This window comes from Lemur catta, chromosome 1 (assembly GCF_020740605.2).
Source record: "Lemur catta isolate mLemCat1 chromosome 1, mLemCat1.pri, whole genome shotgun sequence".
Classification (NCBI taxonomy): Eukaryota; Metazoa; Chordata; class Mammalia; order Primates; family Lemuridae; genus Lemur; species Lemur catta.
Window position 1 is genome coordinate 32,048,592 of NC_059128.1, and position 16,273 is coordinate 32,064,864.

Below are 16,273 nucleotides of genomic sequence, written 5' to 3' on the forward strand. Positions count from 1 at the left end.
GACATAAGATAAACAAGCTCCTCAACGAGCTCACCATCAGGTGAGGGTGATAGCCTAATAAACCAATAATTGCAATATAGTTCATTATATCCTATGATAGAAATAAGAAACCCTAGAGCAGTGGTTCTCAAACCTGGTTGTACCTTAGAGTTTTCCAGAGAGCTTTTTAAAAATACAGATGCTTTCACCCTATCCCTCAGAGATTATGATTTAAATGATCTGAGGAGGGACCCAGTGAAATGCTATTTTTCAAAGTTCCCAAGGGGATTCTACTATACACCGCTAGGATTGAGAATCACTGGGATAGAAGGGCACCAAACTCATTCCTTAAGACAAATAGGCAATGGTCAAGCAGACAAGGAGGAAGAATCTTTCGGCTTTGTGCATGGAGATAATAGGACTCATGGCACATCAGGGGAACTGTAAATAGTTCTGTTAAGCTTGTTGTAGGATATATGAGAGAAGAGGGACATAATGAAAGATGAGACTGGGAAGGTAGGCAGGAAGCAGATCATTTATGATCTGTGAAGGAGTTTGGACTTTATTCTAAAGTTGGTAAGAAACCAGTAGGGGAGTGACATGATCTCATTTCTCTTTTAGAAAAGATAGCTTCAGTGGTAGTCTGGAAGATGAATTAGAGGGAGTGGAAGTAGGGAAACCAATTAAGAGGCTATGGTAATCCAGGCAGGAAGGAGGGCCTGAACAAAAACAGTTGTACTGGGAAGGTAGATGATATTCAAGGAGTAGATAACAAGGAGGTGGAATCAACAGGGCAGTTGGGTGTGGTTGGTGAGAGGAGTTTATGGCATTTAATTTTTCTTATTTTGTACCTACTTTTGCTCATTTGCCAGTGTTGGATCTGCCCAGAATTAAATATAATACTTTAGAGGTGGAGAGGAGCTCCATTTTATGGAGTTATTAACAACATATTGTACAATGTGGTTTTGAAATGTAGTCATTTCAAATCCAAAAGCTATCAAAATAATCAGAGGCTATTTACAATCCCTAAATGACTAAATTCCTGACATGCTTAAGGCCAAGCATCTAACATTTCTACCCAGATTGGTTGGGGGAGAAAGGAAAAACAGCACTAAAACAAAGGTTTAAGAGATTTTAATTAATGCAAATGTGCCTAGTCTTTAAATCTGTCCAAAGCAAATGGAGTGAAAGCCTTCTAATCCTTTAGTGCTTCATCTGGCAGTGACCTCAGAAAAAAGCGCCTCCCTCCTGCATCATCAAACTTCCTTTAGTTCTTTGTTGTTCTGTGTAGATCTTTGAACCCAGAATTCTCTAAGACAGGAAAAAAATGGGAAAAAGACAGTTAAAACATTGAGTGCCATGGGATTCACTTTACAAATCCCCTAAAAATATTAAATTAGAATGAATATATGTTAACACATGCATCCCGAAAATCTATACCCACTATCTATTCAAGCCCTTAAGATGATTTTTTAAAAGAAAGTATAATAGTTCTCACCACATGGGGTTCATTCTTGCTGGTAGTTGTTCTGCCCTTAGTTATGGTGCCCATGGTACCTAATGGGAAACATTAGGAAAATGAGAGCTTCTTTTTAGAAGGAAAAAAAAAAAAAACAAACAAAAAAACCTAGTTTTAAGTTGCAAGACTGCTGACATTTATCACAGTATCATATAATTGTATCACTGTAGGACTGACTCTGGTATTAGCATTGATGTGAATTTTCTGATTGTTGTTTTAGAAAATAACTTCATCAAACAATATTTTTAAAGTTAGAGTGGTGGATCTTTTTTCTGTTGAGAGCTCATGTCCCACAGGCGGAAAAAAAAAATCCTTTGAGAATTACATGCAAAGAAATGAAGAAAGGGAATAATAAATTATGTGCATATATATATACACCCTCAGGTAACCTAGCTATATATTTCACAAAAATGGTCAATTGTAAATAGTGGAGAACAAACAAAAGTTAAGGGTGGAGGTGGGGAAAGATAAAGAGAAGATAGAATGGCAGACCCAGGCTTAGGGGGGAAGGGAGGCAGTAAAAAGGGGAAAGGGAGAATTGTAGGGGGCTAAATAGGACCTATAGTGAGTCTATCCTAAATTAGAGTTGCCAGACTAAAACATAGGATTCTCATTTAAATTTGAATTTCAATAAACACCAAATAATTTTTAGTATGTCTCATGTAATATTTGGGACACACATACAGTAAACATTATTTATCTTAAATTCAAATGAACACAAATAAAAAAGGTATCCTCTTTTTATTTGCTAAATGTGACAACCCTGTCCTAGACATCCTGCTGTACTCCTGAGTGTGTGATGCCAACAAGTTATGGAATCTATTGTTACCGATTAAAATGTAAAAAGAAAATCACAACCTCATCCACCTGTGAAGATCTCGCCCCACAGATCATTCATTAAGGAAATTTCTTGCTAACCTCCCATAAGCAAAGACATGCAAGTTATACCTATGTCTAGCACCTCAAACTAAAGTTCTGATTCCACACTAATAGAACTGGAGACAGAATCAGGCATTCTTTCACCTACCCAGGGACATCTACATAATTGATGCTTCCTTTACTCTCTTATTTTATGTAAAATGTAGATTTCTTTTTTTTTTTTTTTGAGACACAGTCTCACTCTGTTGCCCAGGGTAGAGTGCCATGGTATCAGCCTATCTCACAACAACCTCAAACTCCTGGACTCAAGCAATCCTTCTGCCTCAGCCTCCCAAGTAGCTGGGATTACAGGCATGTGCCACCATGCCTGGCTAATTTTTTCTATATATTTTTAGTTGTTCAGCTAATTTCTCTCTATTTTTAGTAGAGATGGGGGTGAGGGGGGGGGGGTCTCGCTCTTGCTCAGGCTGGTCTCGAACTCCTGGCCTTGAGCAATCCTCCCTCCTCAGCCTCCTAGAGTGCTAGGATTACAGGTGTGAGCCACTACACCAGGCCAAAATGTAGATTTCTTGAGCTTCACAAGAATGTAGCCATTACCTCATCAGCCCTCGCCCCCATCTTTTTCCTTTGGCTTTAAAATGCCGAAGCTTCCAACCTCCCCTTCAGAAAAAACAGCCACAGCTTGTCTGTAGTTCTTGTTTTTCTTGGCTTTCTTGGATTTCTTTAAAATCTTGGCTTAATGAATCTCCATTGATTGATACTTTTACCTTAGTCATTTATTTGAGTTGACAAAAATAATTCTAATATCAATAAAGATACAGTTTACTTTTTTCCCAACCTTCAAAATTTATAATCAGGGGAAAAAAAGAATTTTATTCTTTCCCTGAGCTTCTGTGGGGTTTTGTGGGAAGTGAAAGAATGACTTAGTTTAGAAATTAACTTTATAAGCTACTAATGCCATAAACCTAACTTTGAAATTCAAAAGGTTCTGTTTGCCTCAAAGCTTTAAAAAACCTGTACTTGAAAGCAATACAGTCCTTATTAAGGACTCAGATTTGAGATACCTGTGGTTTTCCACCCTTGCCCTTCTAAGCATTTTAGCTTAACACTACTATTTTCCTTTCAGCAGCACCTGCTGAAGTGTATTTCAGGAAAAGCAATACTACAGTGAAGTAAAGGTTAAAGCCAGAAGGAATGACTTGCTATCAGAACAGAGGAAGTTACAGAGTAAATAAAGTCTCAAGAGTATTCATTTCCCACCTCACTGAGCTTTCATCTGAATTTATAAGTGTAGCATATCATTCACATACAACCTTCAGGTTCTTCTCAAAAGAGCTCAAGTAAATGCTAAGAGTTGGGGAGGGGGAGGAGAGAAAAGCAAGGCTGTCAGAATCAAATGTCTTATCACAAGTTATATTATTGTTTCAAGAAGATAAACCTTCTTGAAACACTAGCAGGTGTAATGGGAAATTCGGCTGAATTCAGAGATCGCTTACTGCCTATGTGCTCTAAGACAGGTGACTGCAAAAGTCCACAAACTGCTTTCTGGACTCTACAAAAGCTTAGGAGGGGCTGCTGTACACCCTTAGTCAAATTATAATTTTACACTGGTGAGGAATTAAATTCCTTCAAATGTCACCTGTCTCTGGAAGGAGCAAAAGGAAAGACTTCACCCTAGGTGTAAACATCAGACTAGGTGATGCAGTATGCTAAAGAGATGAGACTGACAATGGTAAGGCTACATCATGGGCCTCAAGGGAATTTGCAAGTAGGGAATTGATTGAAGTATAACAAAGTGAGTAATATTAACACAGGATTGCATTTTGCCAGCCAAATAGATCACACCCACTGCAACTCAGCCAACCAGCACACAGTACAGTGGGAGGAGGGATTCTTGGCCAAGAGCAGTGGAGTAAACCCTTCCTCTACTGGAAAATGCCTAGAACAGAAGGACCCGTACCCTGATATACTGGGAGGTGTGTCCAAAATTACATTGCATCATTTCTCTAAGACAGGTTTGTGAAATTCAATTCTTTTGAAACTAGAGGAAAAGGAACACTATCTGGGAACACTATTAAGTACTCAATAAGCACCACCTTGTATAATTGCCCAACTCATTGTTTATTTCAGTGCCCCAACTGCCTGATTTATCTGTGGTAGAAAGAAACAATATTAGTCTAGGATTGTGGAGGAAGTGGGCAATGACCATTCTGGGAAATGGAGGGAATGTAGTTCAGGGAGTAGAATAATAGGTAAGGTTTGTGCAGCAGAACACTGAGTTTAATATGGTCTAATCAAGACTACCAATAATACACCTTGGTGCCACAGGGCATATCACACAACATAAATAGGTTTTTTATTTCTTTTTTTTTACTTTAATATAGAAATGTGGCACATTGTGTCCTAAGGGTAGTAAAAGGCCTTTGTCTTCCAACAGCATTTCACCTTTCCTGAATTACCAGTATTTGTGGACTTTAAAGCCTGGATGTGGTTGGTGCCACCTATTGGGCTAAATGCAGAATTACAAATCTCCTGAACAAGTTAACTTTAGGGAGTATGATTCTTCATTATATACCTTAAGCAGGTGATAAATGTGGATTCAAATCATAGCTCTTAGAGCTAGAAGAGGCATGAAAAATCACATACTTTAACACTGCCACTTTGTAGAATAGTCTAGGAAATAAGCTTTGAATATGGGACCAGAAGACTAGCTTTTCTGAGCTTGTTTCTTGTTTTATAATACCTATTCCAGTCATCTTGAGGGTTACATAAAGTGGTGTTTTCAACATGTTCTATAATATATTGTGGTTGTTTTAGATAAAGAAAAAAACTGAAATTAAATGACTTTCCCAGGTAATATAACTGGGAGCCTCAGAGTAAGGCCTGCAACTCATGTATCTGAGTCTAAATCCAAACCCTTTTCCATTCAATTACAATTTTCCGATACTTGATGATGACATGATTTTAGGTAGAAACTCAGATGAATTTAGGATGTATTGGAACACAGAATTAAATACTATAAGCTACAGTAAGGAAATTATTCCCTTTTCAATTATTTCAAACTTGATGGCATCAAGGAGAAAGTTTCACTTTGGTGCTAATTTTCTTTAAAATTCTCTGTCTTGCTAATCTCACTTCCTAACAAAGATAAAACAGGACTCAGACTTCAGCATCTTGCTAGAACATTAAAATTTTGGTTTTTTGTATATTTATTTTTTTATATTGAATCATTTAACTCTCATAATTATTGGTACTAGTATTATCCCAATTTTCTTTTTTTCCCCCGAATACTTAATTTTTTCTTTTTTTTTAATTTCAGAATATTACAGGGGTATAAATGTTTTGGTTACGTAAATTGTTTTTGTACTGTTTGAATCAAAGTTATGTGTGCCCATCCCCCACATAGTATGCATTATACCTGTTAACTGTGAAAGTACCCATCCCCTGCTCCCCGTCTCACCTGCTTGATTTCCAATGAACGTTATTTCCATATGTGCACATAAGTGTTGATCAATTAGTTCCAATTTAATGGTGAGTACATGTGGTGTTTATTTTTCCATTCCTGTGATAGTTCACTTAGAAGGATGTTCTCCAGTTCCATCCAGGTTAATACAAAAGGTATTTATTAGTTCATCATTTTTTTTATGGCTGAGTAGTACTGCATGATATACATATACCACATTTTATTAATCTACTCATGTATTGATAGGCACTTTGGTTGTTTCCACATCTTTGCAGTTGTGAATTGTGCTGCTATAAACATTCAAGTGCAGGTGTCTTTTTTATAGAATGTCTATATAATCCCAGTAGTGGGATTGCTGTATCAAATGGTACATTCTACTTTTAGTTCTTTGCGGTATCTCCATACTACTTTCCATAGAGGTTACACTAGTTTGTAGTCCCACCCACCACCAGTGTCTAAGTGTTCCTATCTCTCTGCATCCATGCCAGCATTTGTTGTTTTGGGACTTTTTGATAAAAGCCATTCTCACTGGAGTTAAGTGATATCTCATTGTGGTTTTGATTTACATTTCCCTGATGATTAGAGATGCTGGGCCTTTTTTCATGTGTTTATTGGCCATTAATCTGTCTTCTTTTGAAAAGTTTCTGTTCATGTCTTTTGCCCACTTTTTAATGGGATTGTTTGATTTTTTTCCTTGCTGATTTGCTTGAGTTCTTTATAGATTCTACTTACCAGCCCTTTATCAGATATATAACATACAGATATTTTCACCCATTCTGTAGGTTGTCTATTCACTCTAATGATTGTTGTATACTTATTCAGTTTACCTTCTATTATGGAGAACTATACTGATTTTTTATTTATATAGTAACATAAGTTTTATTTTCAAGGAATGCATTTAAGAAATTAAGAAAGCCAATCTAAATAGCAAATATTGAATAAACAGTAGTCCAGTTGATACATAAAGTTGGAAAACACTGAGCACCACCGAACTACCTCCCTAGCAGCAAGAGATTATTACTGTTAGCAATAATCTCTTCACATAATTACTTTTAAAATTCTTCCATGAAGAGAACTAACATATCTTTTGTTTTCTTTTCAATAATCAAACACTAGAGGTTATAAATAGGTCAACATAACCAAAATCTAGGACTCTGTTAGATTTCAAATCCACTGTCATACAAACAAACCCAGATTTTGTGTATGTGTGTTAGAAAATGAAACCGGCCTATAATCAGTACTTGATGAATGTAGAATCAATAAAACACAGGACTAATGGGTTGCTCATGCCTGTGGCTACATTAATTTGTGATAACTGAATAGTATAGTACCCTATCACTTAATTCTCCAGGAACATAAGAGAAGAGAAAAGGTGTTGATCTGTGGCTGTTCCAGTTCAAAATTGATTCAATGTTCTGCAAGCAAAGAAAAAGAAACCTTCTGAGGCAATCAAGTTGAATGGAACCCTCCACTATTTACTAATTTAGGCTTGATTTTAATCTGGAGCTAAAAGAATTTGTCTTCTTACCCTATAGTTCTCTTGAGATGACCTTCAGCTAATTTTGAATGAAGTAAAAAAGGCATCTATCTTTCCTCCTCATAACCCTCCTCTCTTCTGTCTTTTTAAATTGTATCTTAATGATTTTATACTGCTTCTGGTTGGATTCCAAGTTCTTTCTTTTCAGCACTCTGCTGTCCAGTTCTTATGAAAATATCAGTTGAAAGAAAAATATGTGTAGAACAACACTACTTGAAGGATAGGTAGTCCGTCTAGTCTTCTAGATTTTCTAAGATTTACCTAGGGATCAAGCTAGACCAGCAGAGTGCTATGTACCTGGACCAAATCATCTTGAGGTGATCCATCACTTTTTTTTTTAAATTTCAAATTTATAAGTTGTTATCTGATTGCACCAAAGAATAAATGAGAAACAGCCTAGGAAATTTAGATTCTGAATTCATTTTAGAAATATTGTTGAGGACATTGACATTGTCACACATACAGCATCCTGTCCCCACTGTATAGACATGGAGGAGAAATTTATCTAAGGTGTCAGTACCAGGAAAAACTGTTCTCCTGAGCAATTGGTTCACCATTACTTCATGAACACTGCTAATCCATGTTTCTTTTTGCTAGGAAATTCAGAACCAAATTTTTAGCCTACCTCTACCAACTATATAGTACTTCATTATTCATTCTCATGTATTTACCTGGCTTCAACTTATTTTCCCTTTCCTTTGATTTACTCATCTGTTTAACCCTATGTGTTGTGTGTGATTTTTATAAGCTGTTCAAGCCTTTTATGGAATAAGACCCAAGAAGAGATTAGAGACATTAGATAGAATGTTGTCTTTCCTTGGCTATGATTTCTTCTTGAATGTCCATTTTTAAAAATACAGAATTCAGATTCATAGATAGTTGAAAATTTTAAAAATTTTGCCCTGCCCCCTAGATTCATTCCTTTATTCTATTTTTTTATAGACTATGTGATTTCTGCTATTCATTCCATAAATTCTTTGAGGGAAATCACTGAAACTCTCAGAGGAACAACTGGGTTGGTAAAATTCACAACCATTGTCAGATATCTATCTCTTTGGCCTTCTGCTCTGAAATAGCAAAGTCTATTCTAACAAAATGCATGAGCTCAAACAATTCTAATTTCTAGGAAAGGGAAGGAGGTGGGAAAGAAACTAATACTTTATTGAATGCCAACTATGCATCAACTGTGTATGCTAAGTACATAATATATTGCTTTATCTTTACAAAGGAAATCTTAATTTCCTCCAGAGAGAATCTTTACCTTGGTACAAGAGCTTCTGAGTAATAATAATAATGATGATAGTGAAAAAATTTATTATCATACCAGTAAAACTTAACTTATTATATGCCAGGCTTTGGGTTGCTCCCTTGCATCTCTAATGTAAAACAAACAAAACCTCAGACTGTGTACCTAGAATTTTCTACCTACCTTGAGACTCAGAAAGATTTAAAAATGCTTGCTTTGGCTCAAAATTCTGCTGTAAGTACAGTGATAATTTCAGGTCATTAGCCTTCTGGTAGTTCTTGAAAGCTTCAATTCTCAGCTCAATCACTTTGCCATTAAAGTCGTTCTGAAAGAGGACATTTTTCAAAACTGCACATACAGTATTGGCTTCTCTAAAACTATTGTTACCTAAATCAACTTTACCCAGAAGTTAAAAAATAACCCCATCATACTCAGTCTTTAAAAATGGGCAGAAAGTATTTGTGATTTTTTCCCCCCATTTCAAATAGAACAAAATCAAGAACGTATGTTCCAGGTTACTCAAGGTAAAGCCAGAGATATGTCCCTTTAGCCATTTCCACAAGATAAATTTCTTTAGCAGGGAAATTGGTAATCCAGGATGAGGGGACTGGACTTAACAGTATGGCACTAAAAGCCTTTATATTGTATGAATGAAACTGCATCTCATGGCCAGCCTTGGAAGATCTTAGTACCTGAAGGATATTGGTTTGTTCCTGATACTTGACCCATTCCATTTTCCTCGGTTGCTTTTCCTGGTGGAAGAAAGAGCACTGGGTGACAAAGTAAATTGAAATCAGATATGTTTTCTCAGTATGCTGCCAAAAACCTTATAGAAAAATTATGGTGTTATAGATTCATTATTAAATTGGTTTCAACGGCACAATCCTAATTGGCCTCACGTGTACAATCCATGCTCTAAAAGCTAAAATCTAAATGAGTAGGGTTATTTTCTGTGAAAGAGTTGGTTATAGGAAGTTGAGATACAAGCATAATATCTCTAAATAAATTTTCAAAGACAAATTAACAATTGTTCTGACATCACATAGCTATTGCAGAGTTGTCATTATTGGTATAGCTTTCTCTCACTTTGTACTAACATGACTTCCCAGAAATTTGGATGTCACTCTACTCAAATATAATATCCCAAGGGAACCAGATCTCCTATAACAACTTTCATAGTTTCAGGAGCATACCATAACTTAGGTAGATTGTGACAACATTAAAGATTTCTAATTTATCATCGCTATAAGCCACTACTGTTTAGAATGGTTGTACTACCTTCCTTCCTCATCTCCTTCACTTTCTCTGCAAGTGATGTCTCCACTTCACTCTTGGTCTTCCTAGGTGATGAGGGGGATTTGGGAGCCTGGGATGAAAGAAGAAAGCTAAAGGAATAGGAGGTCACAGGACAGAAGTGCAATGTCTCAGCAGACCATAAATCTAATGTACCCTAAAACCCCAGATCCTATGTATCTGCCTACCCAAATTAGCCCTGATTGTCAACAAGCTATCTCCAGCTATGTGGCATCAACAATCTTGAAATTCTGAGTGTATGCAGTCCACTTGCCTTTCTGTCCTGCAATTCTGCCTTATTTTTTATCTGTGGTGTTTTTGGTTGATCACTGAATTCTTCTGACTCGAACGTCTGTGGAGACACATTTTGGCAAAGCTTTAAATTAGTGGAAAGTAATGAGGGAAGTGGAAGACCAATATGAGTTAAAGCTTTTGGTTCCTGCCAGTCAGCAACTTCTCAGGGCCTGACATGAAAAATGTACTACCTAAGGGGGTTCGGAATGTAATGAGCCCTTCCTTTCATTCATTCCCTTGAGTGTACTTTATAATAAAAACTATTAACTGAACCTTTATTATATGCCAGTCACTAAGCTACTTACTGCATTACTCTACTTTCACTACTCTACTACATTACAAACATTCACATTTAATCCTCACAGCTCTTTTAGGACTATTTTTATTTCCATCTTACAGATGAGAAAACTGAAACTTGAAGAGGGTAAGTCATTTTGGGAGGTCACATAGCTAGGAAAGTACAGAGCTAGAATTTGAACCAGATCTTTCTTTCTGACTTTGAAGCCTGTGTTCTTGACCACAAGACATGCTATTCTTCTTCATTTTTCCCTGAAATATGGGTAAGGAAAGTTGATCACAAGCTACACTTATGGACATCCCTCATTTTATAATAAAAAGTCTTTTAGGAGCTCTGGAGAAGCTGGATTTTGATAGAGGAATTGTGCTGGCATGTTTCCTGTAACAAGGACTGAAGAACCCCGAAACTAAAACTTCTGACACCTCACAGAATTGATTTGTAGCTGCCACTGAGAACCCAGAGCAGATCTCAATGCAAGATGCTTGTATTCTAAAGGTATTCTGATTATTTGTGGAAAGGTGAGATGACAAAAAGCAGTCAGAGATCACACCACACACCTGTTTAGATCACAAGACAAAATCTGTTCTTCTAGTTGCATAATCTATTTATATATTTAAAAACAAAAGAGCACTTGGATCCCAAGGGATTAGACCACAAAGGAATTTCCCATGACCCCTGAGCCCCAGTTTCCCAGTAAAAGGCCCTAATATTGTTATCTTAAACAATGTAGTGAGTGTTGTAAAATCATAGAGACATTAGAATTGGATATTTTGTATTCATTCGTTCAGCTTAAATTTATTGATTTTCTACTATGTGCCAAGAATTGTGCTGGGAGCTACTCAAAGCAATCAAGATACTGGAGGAGCTTGTACTGGAGGCAGGGAGACAAGACAAAAGTAAAAAAAAATACAGTAAAAATAATAATGCATTTATATTATGAAAAGAGCTATGGAGGATATTAATAGAGTTGTATAATAGAAAGTAGGCAGAGGGTGCCCTGTTTTATTTTAGATCAAGCAAACAAGGAGGGCCTCTCTGAGAGGGTGACATTGAAGCTGAGACCTGAAGGATGAGAATGAGCCAACTATGAAAAAATTGCATTACAGGCAGGGGATAAGGCAAGAGCAAAGTCCTTGAGACAGAAAAGTCTTGGCATGTTTGAGAAATCAAAAGGAGGCCAGTGTGGTGGCTGCATAGAAAGCCAAAGGAAGGTATCTATGAGAGAAGACTGGATGGAGAGTAGGTGAGAGCCAGATTATGCCACAATAAGGAGCGGCTGTAAAGGTTTTTCGTAAGAAGAGTGACATGGTTTGATTGTTTTAAAAATATCACTATGGCCGCTGTGCAAAGAATGGATTGGAATGAGGCATGAGTAGAAGCAGAGACATGAAAAACTGAGAATGGAGGCCAGAGAAAAGTGGAGGTTCTTTGTATTATGAACTGTAGGACAAAACTTTCAAGAGATCCTTAGAGGCATACCTTGTTCCATAGCATCTCCATTTCCTTCCGAAGCATCCTATTTTTCCTTTCCTGTTGGAGGAGACAAAGAAACAAACAAAAACATGTGTTTGTCGTGCCATTGAAGTGAGGTTGGAAGAAGTTACTAAGTAATGGTGGAAAATGTGTATAGGGACATAGTAAACCACAGATGAAAACAATGAATGTGCCTAATCTCAAATCCGGGAACATGAAAGATGAGTTTGATGATGATTATGGTAAAACACAAATAACAAGTTATTATTTCAACTAATAACTTTATAATGATTATGATATGGTATCAGTAGAAATGAGTTCCTAACAGTTAATATGTTCTCATTATATGGCAATTACTCTGGGGCTTAAACCAATAATTCTAATTTTTAAGATCCTTTACATTGTTGGTTTTTAAAAAATCTTGTAAGAACTCCCATAATATCTTGAAGTAAAAAGAAAAGAATCTCTCAGAGCAAACTCTTTTCTCTTACTTTGATAGGTATTTTCTATTCTTTCTGAAATGTGAATGGTTAATATGCTTGTATTCATTAATCCCTAGATGAAAAGTTTTTAAAAAGTCTAAGAAATGTAATTTTTGCTAGTTAGTGCCTGTTTTTCCCAATATTTCATCTGACTCCCTTTGGATCAGCTTGGACTGTATACGTCAAGGAGATATAAGTGTTGGAGCACCAATGCTGGAAATGAGTACTCTGTCTTTCCTTACACATCTGACAATGAGATGGAATTGAGCCCTCTTTAGGAGGCTGTTCCTGGAGTAGCCACCAACCTCTTACCAGGTTCTGTTTCATCTCCTCTGCTTCCTTAATGAGCTTCATGACTGAGGATTCATCACACCCCTTCCCCGCCATGATCTGCCTCATGATCTGTAGGCTAGAAGGAAGAGAGACATAAAACATATCACAAAACACACCTGCCTTCTAAAGGATAATATTGATATTCTGCAACCAGTCAGAAAGTACTCTACCGTGGAAGTTAGACAGGGACTAAAAATCTGAGGAGTTATGGAAGTCCTTCTGGACATAGAAGGTCTCTATAACTAGGATGATTCCATTCCTGATTGACATTTGCCTTATCTATATGCTCTATAATGAATTATGTGCTCCTTAATGCTCAAAACTTAGGTCTCCAACAGCCAGTGAGAGTCCTTTCCACCTCCCTCAGAAGAATGTTTTGGTATATGAATTTTGGGAGAAGGGTAGTTCTGCCCCAGTAAAGGAGGAGATTGAGGAACCTGCTATCTTGTAGGATAAATCCCAGAGTTATTTACTACCCCATCTCTGTCCACCTTCTCCTACCCCCTTGCTTCTCTAGATAAAGATATTTGAGTTTATTAGGGAAACCACATATATTCTCATGGTAGCTCCCAGAAAATGCAGGCCATTAAGAAGTTCTAACAGAATCCGAGTCAATACCAAATCATTCATTGTGAGAGAGGATATTCCTTAAAGGCGTTAATTAATTTGTGTTCATTGTACTTGTTTCTCTCAGCTCTAAGTAGAGAGCCAGACCTTTGTGTTGTCTTGCTCTGAAAGAAGTCTGTGTTGCTGAGTTATAAGCAACTGGTGCTTGACCACAACTTTCTGCCTGACTTTTGGTCTCCAAAAGTCTGAGTTCCTTGAGGTGATTATGATAAGGGTATAGAATAAAGGTAGACTCATTGAAGTGAGATTTTCTGAGACTAGAAAGGAAACAGAGAGTTGGTGGGCCCCAAGAAGAGTGAGTATTCTAGTAAAGAGTTAAGACCTCAGCTACGTAGTAGATTTAGAGAGGTGATACCCCAATTCAGAGAGCTCCTAGGCTCAGAAAAGACTGCCATTCCACTACTTGGCGTAGAAAGAGTAGAGTCGGCCAGGCGCCGTGGTTCACGCCTGTAATCCTAGCACTCTGGAAGGCCGAGGCGGGTGGATTGTTTGAGCTCAGGAGTTCGAGACCAGCCTGAGCAAGAGCGAGACCCCGTCTCTACTAAAAATAGAAAAGAAATTATACGGACAGCTAAAAACATATATGTAAATAGAAAAAATGAGCTGGGCATGGTGGCGCATGCCTGTAGTCCCAGCTACTCGGGAGGCTGAGGCAGGAGGATTGCTCGAGCCCAGGAGTTTGAGGTTGCTGTGAGCTAGGCTGATGCCACGGCACTCTAGCCTGGGCAACAGAGTGAGACTCTGTCTCAAAAAAAAAAAAAAAAAAAAAAAAAACAAAAAACAGTAGAGTCATTTATTCTAAAATGATTCCACAAACATGATAAGGAAGCTAGCAGTGTGACCATGATAGACAGAAGCTATTAACAGCTCTTAACTGTTTTTTGGTGGGCACCCTAGGGAGGAAGAGTAATAACTATAGCCCCATGGGATGAGGGATGAGTCATTTTACCAAAAGAAAATAAAGGATTCATTGTCACTCTGACTTTGTGGTTACAAATTGTTTACCTACTATAGCTGAATGTTCAAACCTTTTAGTAATTAAAAAAAACATTGTAAGTAATTATTGCTAGTCCTGTGGAGATTAAGTTCTCCAGCCTTTCTACCTCTAAGAATTCTGAGTAACAAGCCCTTACCTTCTTTGTTTTTCCTCCAAGTTAGACATTAACTTCTGGAATAAGATGTTGTTCTTATCTTCTAGAGGTTTTAGCATTTCTAGAAGTTCCTGCCTCCTTAACTTTAAGTCCTCATTCAATTCCTTCAAGTAGTTGTCATCTATTTTAGAGCTTCTGTAGGAAGAGAGACCATATTATCTGCCTTAGCCTGAGTTAGTAGAGAGAGACAGACAGACACAGAGAGCCTCTGCTCCCTCCTAGATAATTACCACTTAGCATCTTCCATCAAAGACTCACCTTATTTTTGAGGGCAAGTGAGATCCTGAAGGGTTTGCACCACTCGTCATCTTGAAGGGAAACATCTACTCTAAGAATGAAGAGGCTTTCTTCAAAATATATATTTTCTTTTCCCATCCAGTTAAGTCATCATTTTTGTGCTGCTGTTCTTGAAACTCCTGTTGCATTGGACTGATTTTAGCTACAGCTTGAGGTCACAATGGCCCTAAGACCACAAAATTATCAACAAGTGTTTTAAGTAACTCCAACATCAATGGCAGCTTGTTGACTAAAAATACTAACTACATCTGGTCAGTTCTAGCCAAATGCCAAAAGTTTTATTCTGAAGTCTTTCAATGAATAGGGTAGAATCACAGTATATCTATCATTATGGAATTCCTATTGTGTTAGAACATGGTGGCCTGTCAAAAATAACTCAATGCTATCTTCTATGGCAATACACTTCTGTGGAAGGCCTACTGTCTGTAGAGCACAGTGCTGGATTCTGTGAGTGAAGAAAAGATAAAGATACAGCATCTATCTCCTTACCTTCTGGGGACCTTAGGAGGAGGATGGGATACTTCTAAGAGACATTTTTAAAAATAGAGCCCAAACTGGCAAATATAGGATATGAATATAATAGAATAGCATAATATATGTACCTTTGTCATTATTTTCCAGTCTTTAAAACGTGGTATTACCATAATGGCTAGATGAAAGAGTATTGGACACATAGCAAGAGAACTTAATTTGTGAAGGATCCATGTTGTTAGTATATCCTTCCATAGCCAGAGTCTTTCCTGGAAGATTGTAATTCTAGGCTCATTTCAACATGTTGATTCTGCTTCTCTTTTCCTCTTTATTAGAACCACATTTCTTCTGGACCCTAAGATCTTCTGTCTTCATCTATGTCACTTAATGAGCAGAAGACAACCCCAAGAGTTACACATTTATTTTGTCATGCCTTTTAAACAGTTTTAAGGCAGTATTTTCAGTGAAGCTCTCAAATGTGAGTTGTCATGTCAATTTCAAGTATTAACTGAGCATTTCTAGTCATTTTCTAGGGGTATTCTCCAAAGTAATTTAGCCCTTTTATCTTTTGGGAAACAGGAGAGCATGAGAGGCAGAGTATTGTAGTGGAAATAACACAAGATTTAGTTTGTCAGACCTTAGTTCCCTCAGTTTCTCCGTGAGCAGTGAGCTGCCTGTAAGTAAGTTACTAAATTTTCTGAGCCTCTGTTTCCATGTTTGTAAAAATGAGAATGGTAATATTGACCTGATAGGTTTGTTGTATGCATGAAATGTGATATTATGTAAAGTGCTTGGCTCATGTTTGTTAGGTGTTAACATTTTAGTGGGTTTTTGTTTATGTGGTTTGGGTTTTAGGATTGCTTAAAGCCCCAGTTAAGTGGTCAGATACAAAAAAGCTGACTTATATGAGGCTAGTGAAGCTTAAGCTTCA

General features: G+C 37.3%; 1 protein-coding gene across 1 annotated transcript; it reads right to left on the reverse strand.

Moving 5' to 3' along the window:
- Positions 1 to 1,206: 1,206 nt before the first annotated feature.
- On the reverse strand, positions 1,207 to 14,882 carry CCDC196 (coiled-coil domain containing 196). The gene is made up of 10 exons (XM_045565489.1): positions 14,833 to 14,882; positions 14,557 to 14,709; positions 12,776 to 12,872; positions 11,988 to 12,038; positions 10,191 to 10,268; positions 9,908 to 9,989; positions 9,316 to 9,377; positions 8,807 to 8,948; positions 1,478 to 1,536; positions 1,207 to 1,290 (listed from the first exon to the last, which is right to left on the reverse strand). Exons 1-10 carry the CDS (start codon positions 14,880 to 14,882, stop codon positions 1,207 to 1,209), a joined length of 858 nt encoding a protein of 285 aa, XP_045421445.1.
- Between the last annotated feature and the right edge of the window lie 1,391 nt (positions 14,883 to 16,273).